We start from the raw sequence: 13,836 nt of genomic DNA on the forward strand, positions 1-13,836 counted from the left end.
ACTTCTCTGTGAAAAAATTGATTTAGCTGAAACACTATCTAAAACAAAAAAATGTATCCAGGGCTGTCCTCATGTCAGATCAGAGACAATTAGGGGATGTAAACTCTTCCAAATGGTGGAAAGCAGTAACTGCTGCTGAAGAAAGAGCCAGAAAGTCAGCAGGAGGGGTAGTGTATTCTTAGCCTCCGCTTCATAAGCAGCAGCATAAAAGATGGAAGTTTTCTTAAGAGGAAAATGCTTTAGGAAAATTTGGAAACTTACAGCAATTTCACCTGAGAAACTCAAGAATTTTTTTTGTGCAGTAGGATTCTCAAAGTATCCAGAAAAATGTTTTAATTCCTTTGAAAGTCTGCTGTGATAGTTATGCAGGTGACTTGCAAGATAGGCAAATCACGTAGATGCATATAACAGAGTGAATGATTAGAGTAAAGCAGAAAAAAACTTCACCCACCCAACTTCCTTCATTCTGACAAAAGCTGTCTCAGACCATGGCCTATTTTGCTTAGCTTATTCCTTTCCCCTTTCCCAAGAATTTAGAGTTCCTTTCTTTGCATGTTGCATTGTGTGTGATCAGATTCCTGTGTGACAGACAAAATAAATGGTCATGTGAGTTTTGCTAATCCATTTGAGTGCTAGATGAAGCAGTGTAGCTTAACTCTGAGGTTTCCAACCTATTTGTTGACTTCAGTTGCTCTAGTTCTAGTCTCTTCACTTGCTCCAGGAAAGTGGGATCAGGCAAGACCAGACCATGAACCATAATGGTCCATGTGGTGACCGACTCTGATTTCGTCTGTAGTGGATGATGATTGAAATGAAACTGTTCTGTGGTTACTGACTCTGTGTTCTCATGTGGTTTATTACTCTTTGGCCAGTGCAGGACAAAATTTCTTAAGTTACTTGATCCCTTTCCTTCAGCGTTAGCCCAAACTGCTTGTGTCCTCTGTAACAGCACAAGCATTGTTGAAGTTTCACATCTTTCAGCAGCCCCACTTCAACTTTACACAATTTACAGATATTTTGATGCCCTTTGTCTCTTCTTCTGTGAGCTCTTGAAAAGGGCTGTTGAATGTTGAAGTTTCCTCCATCTTATATTCTTATCAAATAAGAATAACTCATAGGGATTCAGGTGAAGTAACCCTAGTTCAATTTCTAACCCTGAAACTTCATCCTTATTTCTTTTTTGTTCAGGCAATACAAAGATAAGGAAGAGGAGCATCAGACTGGTTTCTTCTCAGCCCTAACTAACATGGTAAGCAAGGAAGTGGTGTTTTTCTGTTCTTAAAAAGGTGTATTCATGCAAGTTCAGCAGGCGAGTGTTCCTAAAAAGTGTGGGTTTGGAATGTGGGTTCTGGAGGGAGAGGTGGATTGAACGAATCAGAACTAAATACAGCTAAAATGGTTGTATTCTGAGGAGGGTGGTGTCTGGCTGGGAAAGCTCTTTCAAAGGACGAGATCTCTGTTCTTGTGTTGATAGCTGAAATTCTTTTCCTGCATCTTCCTCACCCTAGTTGACTTTATTTTAAAAATCACCTTATTTTAAACTTTTAATCATTTTTTAAACTTTCTTAATCCTTTTAAACGGCGATATATTTTCAAACACTAGTTGCTACTGTGGTGATGTGGCCTAAAACATAGTGGCACATAGTCTGGTCTGTCACTAGTCTTTGCAGTTTTGTTTCTTTACTGTTTTGTTTCTGAAGCCTGGATGCACTTTAGCTATGGAGTAAAGCTTGGATTCTGCCGTGGGCGCACTCTGCATTTTTGGAGGGATACCCTTCAAAAACAGTTGTGAATTTCTTCCTTGTAAAGAGAATCCACTGCTTTAGTCTGAGATTTAATTGTCTTCTGAGATCTAAGTAGCAGAAAAATTTCCTGTAAGTAAGGATAGTTCAGTGTTGACAGCTGTCTGTCAGGAGTGACTTGGGTAAAACTGTGGCCACCCTGGGGCAAGCAGACAGGAAACAGTCCCTGTGTCCTGGCACACTAATCCAGGCTGAGATTCAAGATCCAGTCTTTTTTTTTTTTCCCCTTTTTCGTGATTCGTAAAGTGAAGCATTGGTCAGTGACAGTATGGCAAAATAAAATGTGTTTGTATCCGTGTGCTGTCTCTTGCTGGCTAAGAGCTTTCCCGAATTCCTGCTGTGCAATGCTCTCTCTTTCCATAGGTGGGCAGCATGTTCATAGCAGATGCCGATGAGAAGATCTCTGTCCAGTAAGTGCACAGATGTTATTTACACAATGAACTGGTCGGTGTGATCCGCTCCATCATGGAGCTGTTGAATGTCACAAAGCAAACTAGAGGAGCAGGTTCTCCTGTCACTAAAATGCTACCACACCCCTGCAAACTGTGGGTTTGCCCTTCCCTGAGAAGGATACAGCAGCAGGAGACACAGCTGAATAGCTTGTAGTGAAGTCTATTAAAAAAAAACCCTCCAGTGGTTTTTATGAGGCATTTATAACATATAATAGGTGTGTCAGAGGTAGCATGTGGTAAGTGATGGTTCATGCACTCTGGCCCCCACCAAAATATTTTCTAAATCCAGGGGTCAAGTGATAAATATGAGGGATTTTAGTGTCTTTAGGATCCTTTGCTCTTAAAAGAGAGGACTTCAAATGGAAAACACTGAGCAACTAGGGACACCTTCAGTGGGAAGGCAACAAAGACTGTAGTTGAGCTCTAAAAATAGCTGTTTTTATGGATTGCTACTACTACTACTTGTATTATTATTAGTACTACTAATAATTAGAAGAACAACTGGATTGCAGAGGCCGAGCTTTCCATAGTTGAAAAAAATTTTTCTTTTTTCAGATAGACTATGCTTCTGAAAACTTGGCTCCTGGTATTGTGATCACTAACTGTGGCTTTGTCTGTATCCTTTCCACAGAACAAATGAAGCCATCCTTCTGGCCCTCTATGAAGCTGTTCACTTAAACCGGAATTTCATCACAGTTCTGGCACAAGTGAGTTTCAGTGGAATGTTTCCCCATTTCTTTGTAGTGGATGTCTTTGAAATCGGAGAGCCATTGGTGAAAAGATGTTTTCTTTTTTTTTCCTGTTGTATATTTGTCATAGGATCAGCATGAAAGATCAGAAGCTGGCCAGGGCCTGGGAAGAATTTTATGATATACTTCCTGCCTTGACAGTAAATAAGTAGAGTTTTGAGGTCACAGTTCATGTTGGAGTGATTCATTTTTGCCAGTGAATGGAAAGGACTACATGGAGTGCCTCCTGTGCCCTACTGATACTCCACTTAGGGGGAGGAAGGAGTGAGCAAACAGGTTGCTGTAGCTCTCAGAGCAAATCACAGTTTTGTTAAGTTAGGGTTGAGAGAAAGAGGCTGATTCAGCTCCCAAATTGGATGAATTGTCCTGTATGGGTGTGCATGGACTGCATGTTATTGCCTGTTTTGGGTATTCTTCACTTAGGGACTAATTGACATGGGACAGTTGTTGTTTCAAATGCTATTTTGTGTTCAGACTTCTGTGGAGAGCCCAGCCCTTTTGGCATGGGAACTAGTTGTTGGAGCATAGCACTTGTCCTTGGGCTTTCTATGGTGGAGAAACAGCCTTCTGAGAGGCAGTGGGCTGCTCTGATCACAAATCTCTGGATGCTTTTCTAAATGCTACGTGAGTTTGCAGAGGTGGTTGCTGCTGGGAGGCAGATAATGAGCCTGTCTGATCCAGTGATTGTGCTGAAAGGGTAGCCTGATGTGTTTAGGAAAACCTTCAGGTTCAGGTTTTTAATTTTGGTTTGTAGGTACTGCTTGTAATCTGTGAAAAGAACAACATCAGCAAAACGGTTAACACCTTTCCCCAGTTTATTCAGTTCCTCAGAGTGCAGCCATACATCACAGGCTAGACACTTGGCATGGCAGAGGAGACCTTTGTCAACTCCTGATAGTAGTGGTGATGGAAGAGGTCTGATAAGCAGATCTACAGCCTCTGCAGAAAGCTTCTGTTTCATGGATGGTTAATTTGCTGAGGTTCCCTGCTTGTCTTTTCCCAGGTTATTAATTTCTAGCACTTCTGAGAGATTTCTGCTCTTTCAGTTCTGTGTAATACCAACTCAGGCCATTGTGTGGTCAAGATATTGCTGAGGGAAGAGAGGCATTTGGGAGGGAAAAGAGCAGAGCAGAAAAAGACCAGCTAGAGTAAAAGCTCTTAAAAATAAAAGGATAGACTAGTTATTTGTGAAAGTGATAGTTGAAGCAGCCGCTGATCAGTGGGTTGAATTGGAGAACTGATATTCTTGGGTGGATTGTCTGTAATCCTTCATTTAAGAGAGGGCAAGGTAGGTCATGTCATGTTGAAAAAACATCGTAAAAGCTGATGAATGCTCTTGCCTAAGCTGGTGTCCATTGCTTGGTGCTGCATGAATGGCTCCCTGCTGCTGTGTGGCCCATGGGAAGAGCAGGGCTTCAGTTGTGTGGATATCTGGAGCGTTAAGAGTGCCACCCAGCAGCAAATCTGAGCACCCACAGCTGGTGGGTGGCACTCTTGTCTCTCAATTACTGGTTTACTGTTCTGGAGGAAGGAGGTAAGCCCCGAAAACCTATGGAAGGAAACCTGGCTTATGTAAGACTTTCAGTGAAAAATTGTATTTTAAATTTAAGTTGGTAGCTATAGGGATGTAAATTGTCTTTGAGTTGTAGTATGTGTGTCTGTGCTTCCCATAAAATACATGCATTTATAGTTGCTCATAAAGTGAGGTATTCAGAGGCAGTGTGGAGGATATCCACTTGTGAAAAATCCTGTGGAACTAACATCAAAGCAGCAGTTCTGTATCTTTCTTTTATTTTGAAGTTGTGATGATATATTAAGGCAGATGATACATTTATGTAAAACTTGCCCTATGAAATGGACACTTCTCTTGGCAGCCACACTCAAAAATAGCATGGCAGATTGCCTACGCTCTCACCAGTGTGGATAGGTCTGGGAGCTTGCAAAGAGTGAAGTCAGAGCAGTAATTAGGCAGGCAACTATTAGCCAAGATGAAATGGGGAGAGTAACTGGCTGATGGAAGCTGAGAGGATCGATAATGATAGTATTATTTATGTTATGCACTGTTTTCCTGCAGTGCCTGGGCTTTACAGTGAGACAGGAAAGTAATAAATTGCCATCATCTTTGAATATGAACAGATTGGGGGCAGGAGTGAGGAGAATTTGCTCTTAGAAAGAGAAGTGAAAGGGTCTTGGAGGAAGACTTCAAATGCACATCCTTGGGTTGTTTTGGGGGGAATTAGAAGCTATTAACATTGTAGACTTTTGCAAACCTTCTCCCATTCTCCATTAGGGAAAGGTATTTTTTCTGTCTGCTGGGGAGAGCCACCACTTTCTGATGTATTTTTGTGTTTTGTGGAATAGAGAAATTGATGTACGGTTTAATCGTTAGACATCCAAGGCCAGGAACCATGGCCTGGCTCTTTGGAGGAGAGGCTGGAGTTTCTTGAGACTTCTTTAGTCATGTCTATTGTGCAAGAGCATGGAACAGTACAAGTAGTGGTCTGTGTTTCTAGTGCCTGGGGAAGCAGTTGACCTGTGAATTTGTGTTTTCTCTCAGAGCCATCCTGAAATGGGCCTGATGACAACACCAACAAGCCCAATTCCAACAACACCTGTCACTCCACTTGGAACCACTCCGCCTTCTTCAGATGGTAAGAAATGTAATTTCTTAATTTTCCTGAGGAAGAATAATTTAAAACTGTAAAATAACCAGCAAACTATTTTCTGAAGATTGCAAGTAATAAGATCTGTCTGGAGCAGATGTAACTTGGTGGTCTCTTCCTGGAGTGGCTTGCCTTACTGAACATGAGCAAGATTCTTTGACTCAAATTTATTTTTATTTTGCCTTGTGTTTTGCTCAATTAAATTATGCTGATATTCCTTCTGAAAGCAGTACTGCCCCAATATCTGCATGAAGGTACACCCTGCCCATGAGTTATTCTATGTCAGCTTTTACTTATGAATATTTCTAGTGTCAGGTCCTTTGCTTGGGATTATTTGTCATTGGAACAGATTTACAGAGAATCGCTGTGGATTCCTGCTTGTAGTTAATGCACTTGTCCTCAGCTTTGAATTAATTGGGATTTGAATTCAGTCTGGGTGTGGAAGTATTCCTCCCTCTTATTCTTGCCTTTTCTTTGATAGGCTTTGTAAAGGACTGCTTACCCTGAGATATTTTCTTCTAAATGCAATGTTATGTGTCCACATAAATATACTTTGAAATAATTTAAAATAAAACCCTTTCATTTTAAGGTATGGATCGATATAGCCTAGTTTAAGAGAAGAAATGAAATGGCTGTTTTCACATACTTTAATGGCATCTGAGCTGAGGAGTGTTTAATGAAGGAACAGAGTCAATTTGAATAGAGCACAGTTTGAAAATATTTCTGGGGAAAAGCAGCCTGGGTTTACTCAGTTATATCAGCTATTCAGGTCATTTGATACCCTAGTTAAGGATGATCCTCCTCATGGATGAATTCTATCTTGTTGCCATGGATAACAAAAGCTTCAGATAAAAAGTCCCCTATGTCTCAAGTCTCTGTGTGCATATAGCATAAAATGTGGAGGGATGGGCATTTTGTGGGCTTCTGTTCAATGTGTTCATTTCAAATGTATCCGCCCCCACACCATATTATACAACTGACAGAGTTTGTGCTTACCTACACCTACAGCTTGCTTGCACTTTTTTTTTCTTTTCTTTTTTCATTTACCACAAGACAAAACAAAATCAAAACAAAACTTCCATCCTGCTTTCAGCAGAGGCAGTGATCTTGTGAAGTTTGAGGCTTCTTGCGGCTTGTAAGGTTACTAAATTTAAGAAGAGGATCTGATCTTAATGTACAGCAATTACATTGGGAATCTTGCTTTATTTTTATCTGCTGTCACCTTGCTGATCCCTACTCTGTGATTTTTTTTTTTTTTTTTGGTGGTCCTTGGCTTGGTTTAGTTTGGTGGTGCTTGAGTACTGCTGTTTTAAAGATATGTCAGAATTTTCCTCGTTTATTAAGGTCTTTCAATTCAGCTGTAAAATTTGCCCATGGCTGCCAGCTAGCAAGAGACTTTTTGGCTTTGGAATGAGAAGATTGCTTTCTTTTTCCTGCATTTTAAAAATGTGTAGTTGAACTGTTTTCGAGTTACAGTAACATGCAGAAATCCATCTGTGAGTTTCAGGTGCTTCTCTTTTATGCTGTCTGGGATAAAAAATGGGTTCGTATTCTGGTTTGAAATTTCTCTGGCTGTTAACCTATAGTGTGAATTAAGACCTCATAAAGTTTCCAAATATGTGTTAAAAAAAGGGTCTGTATTATGAACCAGGATAAGCAGCGATGTGTTCTTCAGTGTGATTTCTTCTTTTTTTTTTCTTTTTTTTTTTTCCAGAAATGAGGCTTTTGCTAGAAACTGTTTATCCATAATATGTAAATCAAGTGTGCCTGTCACCATAGTTATCTAAATGTCAGTTTGCTTACTGTTGTTAAATATTCATTCACTACGTTCATTGTAACAGCTCAAGAAGGATCCACTGGGGATATAAATACATTTTTCAGACTTTTAGCTGAGTCTCTGAGCTATTCATAATATTGGGAGTGAAAAAGCTTCCAGTCTTATTGCACAGACTTTGCCAACAGACCTGGCACATTAGCAACATCAGGCGCCCCAGGTCTTCAAGACTGAATGACCTAAGCCAGCTCACTCTTGGGGCCGTGCAACCTTTGTAAGCTAAAAGCCCCATTATAATTTTTTTATGTGATTCGAACAGTGAAGTTACCTTGATCTGTTTGACCTGTTGTTTCCAAGGGCTACAGTTTTGTATTGAAGGTGATTGTATAATCCTGAGTTCTATGGGAACCTCTGCTGTACTCTGGGCCTCTCGGTGCACGGTTTAAAGAATCCTGCATTTTACTGTTGGCTTGTCTCCTTCATCCCTCTGTGCCTGCCCTTGCCCTAGTTGAAGCCTTACTTGCCTCATTACAGGGTTGAGCTACAAGCCTTGAATTGTGAAAGGCATTTTATATTAAAGCACACTTTCCTCTGAACCAAAATACGGTTGTGTACAGGATCAAATTACTTCCCTTCAGAGTCCCCAACCTAGTCATCCAACAATCAGATGTAATTCCTCACTTCTTACAAGGTCCAATCTCGTGATAAATTAGTTTTTCTTTCCTCAACAGTGAGAAAAGCCTTGAGCATTCCTGAGGATAGACAGAAAAGAGATGATATAATACTTAAGATGTGTGTACTAGTGGTCTGCAGATCTGTTTCCAGTGCAAAGGGAGCCCTGTCTTAGGCTCTGTTTATAGCATGAGAGGAGAGAGACTTTGGTCAATTGTAATTGAAGCCATCTATGATCTCCTGAATGTGAGAACTTGTGAGTTTGACCCCCTAGGCAGCTAAAACAGTGATGTTATTGTCATGTCAGGACAGTTGCATAGAGATGGAAAAGATCTCCTTGACTCCTGAGCTTAGTGCCCTGTGTTTGCAGGCATATCATCACAGAATCCCTTGAGTTTATCAAGCTCTGACTAAATCTTTTAAATTTGTTTCCCAGTAATTTCTGTTGGGGGGCAGTTTCAGCATCTCGTTCCTTGGTTAGAAATACTCAACTTTGCAACCTGCATTTCTTGTCAATTCATACCCATTTATCATATTAACCCTCCCTTGAAACAAAGATGGCTCTTTTTCACCTGTTGGTTTACTCACCTGTGTGTTTTGCTGTCTCACAAGAAAGGTACTCTCTTCTTCTGATCAACACATTAGCCTGTCTTTAAACTTGTTCAAGTTTAAGTTCATCCTCTTTGAGCATGGCTTCTGCATAATTATACACAGTGTTTGAGACAAGGCCTCAAGACCTTTGAGACAAGACCTTCTGTAGGGCATTACAGTGTTTGTGTCTCTGCTGGAAGCGCATTTCTGGATGTGTGTTGTAGAACTGCACTCTTGAGCCCTTCATGTTGGTAGCTTGTCATCTCGTGATCTGATCATGGTATTTTGTTCGCAGCTGATGAGCTCTCATCTTGCCATGGAAATAAATCCCTGAATTCCTGACCCTATGGCTTGCGTTGTTTAATTTTACCTTGTATTTATTATCTGTCCTTGTTTTTATCCCATTCTTTGTGTGCAGCCTGATACTCCTCTATGTTTATATATCCCAACTTTCTGCCATTAGCAGGTTTGTTAGCAAGCAGCTGTTTCTTATGTCCAGGTCATACAGAAAAAAAGAGAACTGACGCCTACAGAATCCAAGCAGTAATTTTTTCTCAGACCAGTAATTTCTCCAATTGTATCTTGTTTGCCAGATCTTTGATGTACATTAAATTTCTTTATGGGTTCCCACCTATTTCCTTCACTTTTAATTTTTTTATACATAACTGTATTAAGTGCTTTACTGAAGTGTTCCTAGGCTAAACTCCATCAGCCTGGGGATTTTTTTGTCTGAGCTACTTTATCTTAAATGGTATCAGACTTACCTGGCAGGATCTGCAGGTAAATGCATGATGGATGTTTCCCACTGATCTTTCTCCTCCCTTTCAGTATTTCTTGTAAAGCTTTCCAAATGGAAAGGCAGAGAATGGCCCTTTAGGACAGCTCAGACTCAGTCATCAGTAAAAACGTGGCTCAGTCACATGATAGAGGCTTGACAGCTCATAAACTCAGTGCTTCAGATGGTGCATGGGAAGTGGGGGAATGAGCGAGGAGGTACGTTGTGTAATTAGCTGAGGAAATGAGATAGCTTCTTGTAAAGTCTAAGGCAGATGATGTCCACTGTTAAGGTGTCAAAAGTACAGCTGGTGTCCTAGAGAAATGCCAATGAAGTGCTGTGGGTATGGAAAGTACATTTCTGCTCCCTGCTGGGTTGTGATGTATCTAGCACAAGCTGTTTTTTGCTTCTTGATTTTTATAAAGCTTCTGTTTCTGCCTTCCTTTTCTATCACTTCGGTCACGCAATAATTGTTACATTATGTCTTGTTGCTTTTGCAAGAGAGACTGTTGTTGGAAGGGAAGAATGGAATTGACACGGACCTTTTGGAACTAAAATTTCAAAATTGCTGAAACAGAGAAGGTCCTTTGCTTGGCACGTCTCTTTTCAAATTGAGAATGGTGTGAATGTTATCTGTGTTGCTTGTAAGAATTAATTGGATGTCAGTGCAAATATCCAGAGCTCCCTAGGTTGGGAATGTTGATGAGTGCTAAAACAGTGGGCTCATCTCCCTGGGAGGAGGAGCAGGGGCAGGACAGAGAAGGGATATCACTTTGCAGGGTACCACAGCCTGTGCTTAGAGCAGGAGAAATGGTCTCTGAGGGAGTGGTACCAGTCCTCATAACAAAATTTTTCCTGGGTGGCCATGGAGGAGGAGGTCAGGTGCCCCTGCAAGTAGGCTGATCCTACCCTAGACCTCTGAGTCTCTGTCTTAGTTCTCTGTGTAATTATTTCTTGTATTTGTATGGGATAAATGTGTCTTATCTGCTTTGTTCCAGTTATAAGCTCTGCAGAGCTGCCTTTGGATGCTGATGTGCAAACTAGCAACCTGCTGATAACCTTCTTGAAGTACAGCTCAATTGTGATGCAGGACACAAAAGGTAAGTGAATTCTGTGGATGCAGCAAACAGTGTTTCTGTCAGAAGGGAGGGCACAAGAACATGCCTAATGACTCCAGAAATAGAAGTGGAGTCTCTTTAAAAGATTGAAGATTTCACCTTTTGAAAAAATTAAGTGATTTCTTATTGTGAGACAAGACTTATGAAAGTAGGAGAGACCTAATGCTGGCAGGAGAGATGTCAGGTATGGAAAGAATGTAATAATAAATGATAATACCTAATAACCAAGCCTGTCTATATGCCAAAGGTATGAGTAGATCTGATACACAACTGTCAGAGAGGGGAAGTCTGAGACCAGAGAACTATTTTTAAGAACATTTAGAAACTGACACAGGGGGCAAAGCTCAGCATTAGAAGGAAATAACTTCCTTTCTCCTTTGGTTCAACAGGCAGCTCTGTAATTATAAATAGGACAGCAGTAACCTAGACTGCACTGGCAGTAATTTGCTTGAGGAAGTATCTTTCCATGTTGTGCTTTTTGTTTCTCCTGTAGTTCTGTGGGGGTTAATTTCAGCTTGCTGGAGTTGAAATATTGCTTAATCTCCTGCTCAGGGTACCCGAGGGTGCTGTTTTGTCCATTGGTTATATGGGCAGGACCATAGTGTGAACATAACAAGTGATCTTTGCACCATATTTCAGCCTATTACCGACTTCCACTCTTAAGTTAGATATAACAACAGAAATATTAAGGTATCTGCAGAGCTATGATACATCAATTACTGAACTTCATGAATGCTTAGCATTGAATGAGAGCAGGCCGTTTCCTTTTACCTACTAGCTTGCAATGAAATTGTGTTTGTCTGTCTTGCTCTTGTTCTGTAAGCAAGCTAGTTGAAGAAAAAGTAATAATTGGAATTAGGACCAAAAGAAACTTGAAACAAAAGAAACATGAAAGTGTTTAGTGCACTCCTATTTGGTTTTGGCTGGGACAGAGTTAATTTTCTTCTTAGTATCTGGTAGAGTGCTTTGATTTTGGATTCCGTATGAGAATGATGTTGATAACACACTGATATTTTGGCTCTGGCTAAGTATTGCTAACCCTTTGTCAAGGGCTTTTCAGTGTCTGGTGCTCTGCCAGCGAGGAGGTGCACAAAAAGCAGGGAGGGAGCATGGCCAGGATAGGTGACCTGACCTGGCCAGAGGGGTATTCCACACCACAGAATGTCATGCCCAGTATGTGAACTGGGGGAGTTACCCAGAAGGGGACCATTGCTCTTTGGGGATGGGATGGGCAGCAGGCAGCGAGCAATTGTATCATGAACTATACTGTGCATCACTTGTTTCTCTTCAGTTCTGTTACCCTCTCTCACTCTGCTGATGATCATTATGATTATGATGATGAGGTTTCAGTTACTAAATTGTTCTTATCTCAACCCACATGATTTATTTCCAATTCTTCTCCCCACTGTGGAGACAGGAGAAGCATTGCAAGTGAGTGAGCAGCTGCATGGTATTTAGTTGCTGTCTGGGGTTAAACCACAGCTCCTTGGAACCAATGCAGAATCGGGTTTACCTGTATCTTTTCTCAGAGGTATTGCTGACAGGTTGGATGAAGACACTGTGATAATGGAGCACCATTTTCAGACTATCCATTGCAGGTTTAACTATCCTTATTGTGAGAAAACTTTGTGTGCTTCCTCAATTCTTTGCTGTGGTTCAAATTAATTACTAGTTATCTTCTCCAAGATAGATATTGAGAATGGATTATTTCTTTTTTCTTTGTGTCATCCCTTACGTATTTGAAGTCTGCTTTCATGTTTCCTCTTCCTTTTGTCTTTTGAACTAAACAACGTCAATCTTGGCTCAGTCATTTTAATAGATTGTGCACATGAAGAGGGCTTACCACCTCTCTAATAATTCTCATTTGCTTTTCTCAGGGCCTGTCTTGCTGATCCAAGTCTCTGATGGAACAATTTTATGTTTTTCAATTTAACTTCTGCACTTACTAGTCACTGTAGTGGGGAAAAAGCTAAAAGCAAGGGCCTTGGGAACTGCCACACTGGATTAGTTTCAGATAGAGTGAAATCTGATAGAGGGGATTCCTTACTAAAGAAGCCAGTGAGAGATGAGTTTATTGTGTTATAAGACAGGAGTTAATGTTTCGTTCTTTCTTTACTTTGGTTCTAGCTTGTGTAAGGTTTGAAATTTGTGCATCTGATAGACCTAATATCCTTCCCACCATAGAATTTTGTAGCAGTGAGCTCCACTGATTGATCATTTAAAAAAAGTGTGCCTTCCAAACCAGTACTTACTAATTCTAGTGGGTGTATTCCTGACCTTATCTTTTGATTATAGATGGAGCACTGCCTAATTTTTTTTCCTTACAAGATCAAGCATGGAACAGACTGCCCAGGGAAGTTCTTGAGTCACAGTCCCTGAAGGTATTTGAAAGACAAGTAGATGTGGCAATTAGGGACATGGTTTACTGGGAGATTGGCAGTGCTGGATTAACGATTGGACTCCATGACGTTAAAGGTCTTTTCTAACCTAAACGATTCTATGATTCTATGTGACACCAATATAGTGAAGAATGAATAATTCTCATTTACTCCATGTGTCTTGAGACAGGTGGGAGCACTTAGAGGGGAAACTGGTTTGTTCCACATCCAGGACTAGACAGTTGTTTTGGTCCTGTCCCAGAGAGCATAATTTAATAGACTGTGTTTGCTAGATCCTTCTCTTGTTAGCCTCTCTTGTGTCAGTCAGAGGCAGCTGCCTTGGGAGAAGCAAAACCTCTGTGTCACTTTCTCCCATCTGTGAAACAGGTTCATACTGATACACCTCCCTGTGGAAAGTGGTCTGCTTTGTTGTTTTAATGAAGGGTGCTGTGAAAGTATGAAGTGTGTGTGCAAGTAACTGCTTGCATAGCTGCCCCATAGCTCCTGAAAATGGTCTGATGTTCACAACACACTGGCAGAAGGCAGAGTTCGTGGTGTCAAACAGGAGCCTTTCCAGCACGATCCCCAGAGAGAGAGGTGGTAGCAGCACCTACAGAAATAAACAGAGAGGCCTTACAGTATAAAAATAACAAGCCTCTTGTGTATCAGTGTAATTCTAGGCCATTTCTCCCACTTGCTGGAGTATAAAACTTCACACTTAGACATTTTAGCTGAGGTAAGGAGATAGGAGAGACTTTTAACTCTCTAATTCCAAAATTCCTCTTCCTCTTACTTAGTGCTGCGAGATGAAATCAGCACACTTCAGGGCACGTCTTGTTTGTAAATATCTGTCCCTGAGCAG

General features: G+C 40.9%; 1 protein-coding gene across 1 annotated transcript in view; it reads left to right on the forward strand.

Annotated features, from left to right (window-relative positions):
* Positions 1 to 13,836, forward strand: part of LOC121673102 (armadillo-like helical domain-containing protein 3) — a 124,425-nt gene that overhangs the window by 16,719 nt on the left and 93,870 nt on the right. Inside the window, exons 11-15 of the mRNA XM_042046153.1 lie at positions 1,189 to 1,249; positions 2,166 to 2,212; positions 2,886 to 2,961; positions 5,561 to 5,654; positions 10,477 to 10,578. Of these exons, the coding sequence (XP_041902087.1) occupies positions 1,189 to 1,249; positions 2,166 to 2,212; positions 2,886 to 2,961; positions 5,561 to 5,654; positions 10,477 to 10,578 (380 nt within the window). The remainder of the gene's footprint in view (positions 1 to 1,188; positions 1,250 to 2,165; positions 2,213 to 2,885; positions 2,962 to 5,560; positions 5,655 to 10,476; positions 10,579 to 13,836) is intronic.

Source organism: Corvus kubaryi, unplaced genomic scaffold (assembly GCF_017639235.1).
Source record: "Corvus kubaryi isolate FWS band 111438036 unplaced genomic scaffold, C.kubaryi_AGA036_p1.0 65196, whole genome shotgun sequence".
Taxonomy (NCBI): Eukaryota; Metazoa; Chordata; class Aves; order Passeriformes; family Corvidae; genus Corvus; species Corvus kubaryi.